This window comes from Pimephales promelas, chromosome 18 (assembly GCF_988280905.1).
Source record: "Pimephales promelas chromosome 18, fPimPro1.hap1.1, whole genome shotgun sequence".
NCBI lineage: Eukaryota > Metazoa > Chordata > Actinopteri > Cypriniformes > Leuciscidae > Pimephales > Pimephales promelas.
Window position 1 is genome coordinate 21,719,603 of NC_142786.1, and position 12,033 is coordinate 21,731,635.

General features: G+C 38.6%; 1 protein-coding gene across 2 annotated transcripts in view; it reads left to right on the forward strand.

Annotated features, from left to right (window-relative positions):
* The window catches only part of kcnq4 (potassium voltage-gated channel, KQT-like subfamily, member 4), a 77,612-nt gene extending 65,944 nt beyond the window's left edge, over positions 1–11,668 (forward strand). For both annotated transcript variants that reach the window (XM_039680654.2, XM_089123111.1), the window contains 3 exons: positions 3,976–4,107; positions 4,190–4,328; positions 7,387–11,668. In XM_039680654.2, the coding sequence (XP_039536588.1) occupies positions 3,976–4,107; positions 4,190–4,328; positions 7,387–7,590 (475 nt within the window). In that variant the 3' untranslated portion in view covers positions 7,591–11,668. The remainder of the gene's footprint in view (positions 1–3,975; positions 4,108–4,189; positions 4,329–7,386) is intronic.
* Positions 11,669–12,033: the final 365 nt, after the last annotated feature.

Here is a 12,033-nt window from a genome sequence, read left to right on the forward strand (position 1 = left end):
AACTCTGGAGTCATCAAGAAACGTGTTTGTTCTGTGTGGGAGGATTGTGTGTGCCGTGGACCAGCTGTGGACTTCTCCTTCTGAAACTGCACCATCACCCGGGCAGAGATGCACACCTCAACACTTGCTGTTGCACACGCAAGCTGTTCCTGCAAAACAATGAAAAGCTAGAATAAAGACCAGCTCAAGTACAAGACTTGGTTCTCCCCCTGCTGGTTGCCAATGAATCTAAAGGATAAGGAAGGACAAATGTCCTGTAGTATTCTGAGAACGGAAACTCTCCGTAACGGAAGCTTATTAAACATAAAACGCCTCTCTACTAAAGACAGGATATCCTCTTCGCTGTGATGAATAATCAGCAGTGTTTGAGTGGACATACTCGCCCTTGTTCAGTTTTCTGTTGAGCCAGCAGGGCTTGATAGTGCACGGAGGCGATGATAAAAGGATCAATGCCAATTTAGAGAGAGTTAACCTGTTTCTGACTAACAACTGGGGAAAAAACACTTCAGGTGAAAACTGAAGCACTGGTGGGCAAGGGCATCTCCGCTCCGCTCATATACAGTGATGTAGTTGCTATCCTGCTTATCTGAATAGGACCCTACATCATAATTTAATACAGAAAAAAGGTGTTTAAAGGGATAGTTCACCTAAAAATGAACATTCTGTCAGTTTTTACTCACCCTCATGTTGTTCCAACCCCGTAAGACCTTTTTGATTAAATCTGAGAGCTGGATCACTCCTCCATAGGCTTCTTAAAGGTGCCATCTGTAAAAATTGAGGTTAAAATATCCCAAAAATGAGCTACACGCATCAAAAGATTGAGAAGAAATAAGGTTAATGATGTCATTAAAAAACTGACACGTTATAGTGCTGCCGAGATATTAATCTGAATTAGCATGCTAAATTACTAGCCCCGGCCCGGCAGGTGTCGTAATACCAGTTTCGACCATGGGAGGCGGTATGCGGGCGGGCAACGTTAGCACCAGCCAAACTGCAGTACACGAGTGAGTCGCGCTCGCGCCAGCTTGTGTTTACTTGAACCTGACGTCAGTCGTGTGGAAAATACAGCCCACTACTACATTTCAGTTCAGGGAAGAGTTAAAAAACAATAATTGGTCGATATTATGCATGAGGAATACATTTTGGTAAGTTGTAGCATACTTTATCTTTTAACAGTGTTCGTGTTCTTTTACCATTAGCTAGTAGAGATGATCGGTTCACGTGTGCTAGGGATCTGTCGTGTAAAGCGCCAATACTGTATTTATTGTTTGAATTGCATAATAAAATGAACAGAATCTGAGAGTTGACATCGGTCTCCGTGTCCTTTTCTGTGCATGACAAAATTGATGTGTGGCGTGAGAGTGTGTGAAAAGTGTTGTGAGAGTTGGCAGCTCTGAAAGACGCTAGCGTGGTCCACATCAGGGAATGCTGTCTGTCAAATTAATTCAAACTAATGATAAAAAATGTAATATGAACAAATCGAATATCATAAAACTAGAAATAATAGCCTGGGCTTTAATTTTCCCATATCGTCGAAATGCACCGACTTGTCTATGAGACGGACCTTATAATTTAGTATTGAGATGTTGTTCATTTAGTCTCTAATCTCTGAAAATCTCCAAATGCTCCACGTGAAACTGCGGTCTTCCAACCTTTTACTATCGTGTCAATTGATTTGATTAATATGCACGAGGGAGACAGAGCAACACAGCACTCGCCCATATTGTTTGAAGACATGAGAGAGCGCGTGGCCGTGGAGGTATTTCTGGAGGTATACTGCCCCCATCTGGTATGGAACATGTTGTATGATTTGATTTTAAATCCCAGAGGGCACCTTTAAGGGATTGAAATTTGCCGGCACTGAAAAGTTATTAAAGACATTGTTAAAATAGTCATAGTCCGAGTGACTACAGTGGCTCAATCTTAAGTTTATCAAGCGATGAGAACACTTTTTGAGGGCAAAAACAAACAAAAATAACGACTTTATTTCAACTATTCACTTCCTTCTCTTTGCGCCTCTAGTCAGTTATAGGGTTAGTTCACCCAAAAATGAAAATTCTGTCAGTATTTTCTCACCCTCATGTTGTTCCAACCCTGTAAGACCTTCGTTCATCTTCGGAACACAAATTAAGATATTTAAGATATTAAGATCGCTCCTGTATACTAGTCCATAGGCTTCTTGAGGGAATGACTTGCTGTCCTCGAAAAGTCATTAAAGGACATCGTTAAAATAGTCCAAGTGACAGGGGCTCAATCTTAAGTTTATCAAATGACGAGAACACTTTTTGTGTGCAAAAACAACAAAAATTACGACTTTATTTCAACTATTCGTTTATTTCTCCCTCTGCCTCGAGTCAGGTTACTAGTTTAATAGCGTAAGCTTCTGTTATTGTACGTCACACGCATCAAACACATGACCAGCGTCGGCCAATAGTGAGCTTACGTGTGACGTAGCTCTACGCAATCACACTACGTTAACTGACTACAGGCCCATAGAGAAGGAAGTGAATAGTTGAAATAAAGTCGTTATTTTTGTTTGTTTTTGCGCACAAAAAGTATTCTCGTCATTTGATAAAGTTAAAACTGAGCCACTGTAGTCACTTGGACTATTTTAACTATGTCTTTGATGACTTTTCGATGCCAGCAAGTGTCATTCTCTCAAGAAGCCTATGGACTAGTATGCAGGAGCGATCTTAATATCTTAAATATCTTAATTTGTGTTGCGAAGATGAACGAAGGTCTTACGGGGTTGGAACAACATGAGGGTGAGTAAATACTGGCAGAATTTTCATTTTTGGGTGAACTAACCCTTTAACATAGTGTGATAGCGTAGGGCTACGTCACACGTCGGCTCACTGTTGGCTGACGCTGGTCATGTGTGTGATGCATGTGACGTACTGAATTTTAAAGAAAAATAACAGGGTCAAGACAACTTCCTCTCCTGACATCACAATAAAAAATGAATATGGAACATCAGATCTATTATTTTGGAAATGTTTGGAATTTGTGCTTGATTGGTTTTCAAATTATTCATTGTGTTTATTCTCAATTTTCATAGAGAATAACTGTGCAACTGTGTGTAAATCGATATTTACTTTTATTTGTATTCAATTTACATTTAATAGCTTTTAAGGGAAAAGTAAGATATATATAAAGGGCTATATTATTATTATAATGTTTTTATTTTGAGTTGCTTCAAAAACACAATTGGACAGAATGTATCAGATTGGGAACACCCGTTTAAAATTGTGTAATAAAAGAGTAATTTTATATTCATAACAAAATGTTCACGCATTTTTTGTGAAAGGTGATATTTCTATGCCTGGAAAACTTAAAACATTCATTTAACTTAAGTAAATCACTACTAAATGCAATCGCTCCTAATGCATATGAAAATAAGTGTGCATACAAAGCCGATTATTTATCATTTTATTTTAAACCTGACATTTTAATGAGTTTCGGCGTGGGGGGCTTAATTAGGAAATAATACGTAATTTCATAATTTGAAAATTTGTGGGGGGTAAAAAACAATAGATTTTTCCAAATGTCTTTTTTCTTTGTTTTCTAAATAACTTTCTTCCACAGTGTATACACATGAAGGCATGAATCAACAGTGTCATTTGTCTTCTGCTTCAAACACTGGGGGGGAAACCCTTTTCCTCCGGTTCCTTGAGGTTACGTTCTGTCACACAACAGATATAGCGCGCACACTCTCCCTCTGTGGAAAGAGGGAGTCATCTTCAGAATAATTACCCGGTGTGAGGGAAGCGTTCTCAGTTCATGAGCCACTCGTGTAATTGATAAGGCCCCTTTCTGTAATTAATCTTGTTACACTCATTAATCTTGTGACTCGTTTCACAGCTGTTTGCTTTTGTTTGCAGTATTCCTGTTTTATCTTTTCCTGTAATGCCATGGAGGCATTCTGCCTATATTCTGGGTCATTCTAGCGTGCTTCTGTGTCTCATGTGAATGTAGGATTCTGAAATTCCTGGTGGCCAAGAGGAAGTTTAAGGAAACCCTGCGGCCATACGATGTGAAAGATGTGATCGAGCAGTATTCAGCAGGACACCTCGATATGCTGGGCAGAATCAAGAGCCTGCAGATGAGGTGTGATCATCCCACTATCAGCTTTTCATCTTAACACCAAAGCATTTCCTAATGAGTCACACTGATTTCTTTGTCTTTAAAGGGTGGATCAGATCGTGGGCCGTGGTGCCATTTCATCAGATAAAAAGGTGAGGTCTGAAAAAGGAGAGAAAACTCCTCCTGAACTGGAACAGATGGACGAATTAAGCATGATGGGGCGAGTGATGAAAGTGGAGAAACAGGTAAGCGTCTCTATCTATCTATCTATCTATCAATCTATCTATCTATCTATCTATCTATCTATCTATCTATCTATCTATCTATCTATCTATCTATCTATCTATCTATCTATCTATCTATCTATCTATCTATCTATCTATCTATCTATCTATCATCTATCTATCTATCTATCTATCTATCTATCTATCTATCTATCTATCTATCTATCTATCTATCTATCTATCTATCTATCTATCTATCTATCTATCTATCTATCTATTGGTCTGTCTGTCTATCTGTCTGTCTCTTTCTGTCATGTATTTTTTTTATTCAATTACATTTTTCTATAATTTAAAATAACTGTTTTCTAACATATATAGAATGTTATTTATTCCTGTCATGCCAAAACAGTGTTCAGTGTCACATACAGTGAAATCCTTCTAATGTGCAGAAGAAACATTTCTTACAGTAACATTATCAATGTTACAATTTTTCTCAATTGGTTTGGCTCATTTCTTGAAACAGAAATTACATTCTCAAAACTCAATCATATGGCAAAACACCCGGTGCAAATGACTTTATACACTGACACATTTATCATTCCTAAAGCGTGTTTTTTCCCTCCACAGACGCACGTCGGTAAACTAGGAAATTAACTTGCGCTCCCTGGCCGGGTTGGCGCAAAAAGGAAGCGTGTGTCGGCGCAAACAACCCCTGGTGCTATTTTGCAGTTCCAGAAAACAATTGCGCCAATGACCAGAAAAAACTGGTCTAAAGTCAGTGCCGCGTTGCGCGTACATTCAGATTCTATTTTAAGTGTGCATGCTTGGCCATAATATAGGGTGTGAACAACGCGCATACACTGTAGATGATTCTCTCATCAAAACAGATGCATTTTACTTTTTGCAAATGATACATTATTATAAGGAAAAATATATAAACATGAGGGAAATCATTGTTGTGTCCATGATGATGGGAAAAATAGGCATAAAGCTTACACATTTACCCAAATTATTATATGCATGTTTAACCGAAGCTAATTTGGGTGGGTTTGTCCCATCCCCAATGTCCCTTCTCTTTCTTTTACGGCCCTGACGAGAACATCGATCTTCTCAACCGATGCTGAAGCGCGTCTGGTAAATGCGCCGTTAAAATACAATTGCGCCATGGAACAAGCGCACCTCGTTCATCACGCTCTTAAAGGGAATGTGATATGACGCTCTTATTGGTTTATTTCCATTACGCCCAAACCACACCTATGAATAATGAAGCTACTTCAGACCAACCCCTTTTAGATTTGCGCCAGGCGCAAGAGGCATTTATCCCGCCGGGAAAATAGTAACAGCGCCAGGATCCGCCCACAAAGTTACTTGCGCTTTGCGCTTTGACACTTGCGTTTCAGATTTTTAAAATAGGGCCCTATAGCTCACTTGCAAAAGTTCATATCTCTCCCAAAACAGTTCACTCATGTGGCAAAACTAAATTTCTTTCTTATTTAAATAGTCAGTGCCCCCAAAATGCTTAGTCCCTTTGGCATTGTGTAAGCACTGCAAGCCAAAATGTTTAGATGTTTTGTCACTATGGCAGTCTGCCATTGGCAGAGGACCATTGAAATATCCCTCATGTCCACCTTTCAGCCTTAGCCCAGTCCTTCATTGACAATGGTTACTGGACTGTTTTTTGTCTAGCTATCAGGATGCAATTGTGTACAAAACTGAAATTTTTGTTTTTTTGGGGGATTTTAGGGTAAGAGTACATCACACATTGCACTCATACCGCCAAGGAATTGTAACCATTAACATTCACACACCTAATGTAACTTGCATACATCTGAGGTAAAAGAACATACATTCTCAAAACAACATGGACACACCTCCAATTACACAGGAATGTTCTATGTTCTCCACAAGTTCAATATACTGCAGAAAGAGGAGGGGGAAAATCATCAATGACTAGACTTACTGAAATGTTACAGTAAAACCCACAGTATTACTGTAGATAGATTTACATGGGAGGCACTACAGTAATTGCAGCTCTTTGACCAAACATACGGTTTGATTGGTCATCTGAGATTAGTTAGATCCTCCTTCGTTAGCCAAGAGCTGTCAATTGCTGTAATAAATGTATCAACTGTTCCAAGGGATTTATATATGGTATTCATGGTACTACTGTATGTTCTTGACTAATTTTGACAATTGAACAGACTATTGTGCATGTGATGACTTATACAATGAAATGACACTGACACGTTTTGGAGTGAACAACCATTATACTGAGAATGAACAATCGGTTTAGATCAACAAGATCTATTCACTTGGAAATTGTGCTAAATGTAGGCTACCTGTACTTCATCATTTGCAAAGATGTACTGAGACATTGAGATTGCAATTTGATGAACTGAATGAGAAATTCAATTCTGTTGTGAACAATTCCCAAGTAGTTTGGAGGTTTGTCCATGTTATTTTGAGAATGTAATAATGAGCCAAACCAATGGAGAAAAACTGTATTATCAATTATTTATTTATTTATGTATTATTTTATTGAAAGTATTATCAATACTTTCAATAAAACATTTGCTATTTGTTTTTTAAAGCTGTTTTTATGCATGTTTTTGGTGCATTTGCACAGTTTTGACCAGCAGGCGTCACCAGTGTGTGGCGTTTCAAACGATTCGAAACAGTGAATCATTTTGCCAAACAATTGATTCAAAGCTTTGAAAAGCTTTGTTTCTCCCATCGCTAGCTTGCGCACAAACTTGCGGCTTATTACTAATGACTAATTACTCATTACTAAAATATGATATATTATTATAACTACTGCATTAAATGCTGATTGTTATTGTTCTTTTGCGTATGCTGGTGACCGTGATCAGTTCACACTCAAATCTGATATTGGCCACATTTACAAAAATAATGTGTACAGCCAGACAAAAAAAAAAAATCTAATCTGAGCAATAAATCTGTAGACCCATTGCGTTTCACATAAAAGATAATCATTATATTCCTGAACATTATTAAATCATCATAAAATAGCACTATATTTAGTTATAAGTTGACTACGATCTCTTTTTTCCCTCCTCAGGTGCAGTCCATCGAAAATAAGATGGACCTGCTACTAAACTTCTACTCGCAGTGCCTAAAAAAGGGCTCGTCCCACTTCACCCTGTCGTCCCTGATGGACCCAGACTTGACCTCCGACTACCACAGTCCGACTGATCAACGTGACCTGTTCCCCTCAGCAAACACCCTTAATATCTCACACTCGGACAGTGGCAACATGGAATGACCCGACAAATCCCCACACTAACCTTGCACAGTTCCTCCAAACAACTGCTGTATCTCACATGGGTTCCTCCTTTGCACAGTGGATGCTGGCTTCTGGCCGACTTTTTCTAGCCTGCGCCTCGCAAACTACGCTCTTATATTTCACAATGCTCGCAAAGTTTTTACTTTTGCGTGCCTGTAGTAACAGTCTCTCTTCTTTTTATTTCATTCCACCTGATTCAGGAAAGTTTTAGAGAAACATCCTCACAAGACATTATTGAGGTTGTGTGTTGAACATTTGAGTCTCTTTATATCAGTCTTCCAAAATAGGAGGGGACAAATAACTTGACTGGTACAAAACTGTCCCCTCCCAAGTTCCTTTTACCTTGATGGTGTTTCTTTTTTGGAAAGCCAATATTGTTTCTTGGTTTTGTTGAGGGTTTGATGATCAATAGACCCCCAGAGCAGTTCTATTTTTCTCTCTGTCTTTTTTCTAAGAAATCAGGGCATTGCGAAGTGAATTTGATTTTCGGGCTCTCCTTCTCGGCCTTAAACTTTGGCCCGATGCAATAGACTCCATGTGCCACAAGCTTCTAATGAATGTACTGCATCCAGTACTCTTCGAGAAATCGGCATCACAGATTGCTGTAAAGAACAGCATGATGGACTTATGGACAGTGTTTCCACCAAAGCATCATCTCCTGTCATTTGCATCCTGCATGGTTCCTCTTGGCACTTCAGGAAGGAAGGAACTTGAAAACTTGAGGCTCTCAGGCTTCCTTCACACGTAACTTTGGCTTGTTGGGCTCCTCTCTTCTGACATCAGCCTGCCACTGCATCCCCTCTCAGAAGCCCACCGTGCAAAAAACCAAGAACATCAAATAAATAAGAATATTCTTTGATTAAATAGCCAGTGTTAAAGTGCATGTTAATAGTTTGAGTAGTTCAAGCTAGTTTGTTTAAGTTAGCTCTGTTGCTCTGGCCTACTCTCTGATCTCTTCATTCTGCATGTGCATCAGTTCAATAAGTAGGTCTTCTCCCCCAATATGACTCGCGATCAGTTGAGATTTAAAGGGATAATTCACTCAAAGATGTACGAGGAACTATTATACTTATACTTAAATTAACTTTCTTTGGTGTGTGATGTTAGTGTTTAAGCATGAAAAGCTCTGCAAAGTTATAAAGTCACTCAAAGTGAGTTATTCTCTATTAGTGTCGCTGTTTCTGAACTCCATGAAACGCCTCCATTGTAGTCTTGAGTTTTCTTCCGGGAACAAACACGTCACAATATTCCTCATTTAAATAATTCCCGTTCCTATGCAAAATAAAGGGATGGGGCCTGGTTGAGTTAGTTAGTAGTGTGTTGAAACTGGAGGTGCGTTCCTTTCGACCGTAAGTGGACTGCGAAGTGGACTTCACAGGGTATTTCGCCATCTTAAGTGAGATTCCAATCCGAAGGGAACGGCGTAGGGAATATAGTGCCGAAGTGATGACGTCACTTTGTAGGACAACTCGGAAGCTAGCGGCGCATGGGTTCCCTTGACCAAAAAGCTATGCATTTCCCCTATAGACTTTTGGAAAATCGCAAAAAAAAAAAAATAAGATCTGTATTTAACAAAGAGTTGTGACCTTTACACGTTTTGTCTGTCAAGATCATCTTTACAAGTTAATCCAACATTTATACATTTTGAAGCCAAAATAGAGTTTCTTTTTAAACACAAGCAGACACAATAAAGTTTAAAAAACACAATCTGGGCAATTTCAGGCGATTTAGCAAAAACCCATTGAAAAATCCCATAGACTTTAGAGCGAGGGAACCGGTCGTGCTAAAATGCTAACTCACTTCCGCGTTTTGGCCAACAGAGTGACGTAACTTCGGCAGGGAATATAGATACATCACTTCACAGGAAGTGGAGAGCGAAAATCAACCAACTGTCATCAGTCGGAACTAACCATAGAGCAGAGCCGTTGGAAGAGATTGAACGGCTTTGAGTTTACGTGTGAATTTAGGATTCATAGATATTGTTTTTATTATACAAACTAGAGTATTTATGAATGGTGAATGTATCTATAGGCTTATATGATTTTAACTTAGATAGGAAATTTCAAAATTTAATTAAGTTATACCATAATTTTGCCTTTCTTTGATGATGTTGGAGGGCATTCCAAATGAGTGATTATAGTCCACCTCAACTGATGTACTGTGTTTAGGGAGTAGGGAGCAGTGAACACTGCGTAGGGACCCTGTCGAATGGAACGCACCTTGGTTGTTATGTTAAGGAGCGGGACATTTCCCAAACATGCTCAAAGAGCTTGACCAATCACAACACAGTGATTCAGCTGACCAATCAGAGCACAGTGTGCTTTTCAGAAGGAGGGGCTTCATAGAGACAGGAACTAAACGGGTGCGTTTCCCGTACAACGACGTAGTTCACTGTTTCACTACCATAGTACGATGCATCGTTAGAGAAATCAACTAGCTCGTCACGACTGTTTCCCGAAACCCATTGTCGCAAAATATCGTTCAACCACGTTGGTTTCACACGTGGTGGAGTAATAACTACTTTTAATGAAACTGTTTGAATTCCAATTAACGCTAGATTTGTTAATATAAATTACAGACATGTCATCTGAGGACTATTTCTAATTGTTCTCAGTTGTTCTGCTTTATTACCAGACTCAATATTTGGCTCGTTCTTACATAGTAGAGCATGTTCGCACATGCGCACTCTTCAAACACGTTACTTTAAATCTTTTGACAAACTAAAAGACGTAAATTACATTTGTATTTATTCTAAATAAAAGCCACCAGTTGTATTGAATGTCAGCTTGCTTATTTTGCTCAAGATAAGGATTTATTACTTCCAAATGTCATGCAATATAGAAACGATGCTTCTAACCACAGGTCGAGAGCTGTCGTTCAAACTACACAATTTTGCGATGCTATTTGCGAATGTTCGTTGGAACGATGGTTTCGGGAAACACCGACTCGTTGAACTATGCTGGTAACGACGAAACTTGCGACCATAGTTGGCTAACGACGCTTTCGGGAAACGCACCCAGACCGTTACTGACAGACTGGGAAGAGAGGAGCTGCAACAATAGAGAATATGTGGAAAATAAGGAACATCCAAGCATGGAAACCTATTCTAGTTGAGCCCGAAAACAAAATCAAGACTCTGTTAAAAGGCACAATAAATTCTGTAATTTTGGTCTCTCTAAATCTGCATGACTTTCTTCTGTAGAATTTCTCAGAGATCAATCCAATGAAAGTCAAAGGGCTTAAAAAGAGCAACGTGGACTCTCTTAAAGCCATATACACTTGAAACAACATGAAGGTAAATAGTAAATGATGTCAGAATTGTCATTTTTGGGTGAACTATCCCTTTAAAACCAGGTTATGACTGTCATTTCATCATCCCTATAGAGATTAATAGATCATTATTTTCCCCTTTGATCGGTGTTGTCTCACACGTGACCTTAACATGTACAGACTTGCCACTATTTTGAAGATTTGAGTAAACTAAGAGAAGTCATTGAGACGAGCATTGATGCATGATCTTTACGTTAGTATGCATGCAGTTTATGGGACAGGATCTAGCTTTATATGACATGCAGTTCAGGTAACAGACAGCATGGAGGGGGTTGTAAGGAATACAGCACTCCTCTGCCTTACTGACACAGCTAGAGCACACTGACCATGTGTTTACGGTACAACGGTGGACCTAAGAGATTGTTTAGGCCACTTGTCATAGCATTGATTCATCTTTCTAATGGACAGAACTGGAGTTCACAGTTTAAGCAGAATTTTCTACGTTTACTTTTCCCTCACATCTTCACAGATTGCAGTTTATGCTGTTTGAAAATTTCATTCTCCTTCTCCTCATTTGTTTCTACTGGACTGTATTTGAAAAAAAAAGAAAAACACACTCTCTCTCTAACGTCCCTTTAAACAGAACGCTGAACCTTTCAGGCATTACGTAATACTTTTTTTCTTCATTGATATGATTGGCAACTGCTAATGTGAGATCTATATTATGTATGTTTTACTCTGACATGATTGTAAAAAATTAATAAATCCTGATTTTGTTTATTAAACACGGGTGTAACACATCTCTATAAATAATTTACAATATTTGAATGCGTTCTATACACATTTTGATGATATTTATGAGTTTGTGAAAGTGAAATCTATCTTCAGACATGACTGGACATCTGATGACAGGTTTATGAGTTAAACCAGATTTATTAAAATTATCCATGTGACTGTGGGCTGTTACCAAGCAGCGGAACTATAATTAAAACTAGATAAACTACTATAAATTTAACTATAACTGTAAACTGTAAATACACTACAAAAAAAGTTTGGGTCAGTAAGCTTTTTAATGTTTTTGAAATAAGTCTCTTATGTTCAGTTAGCAAATTTAGCATCTGTTTTAATGTATTTTAAAATGTAATTTATTCC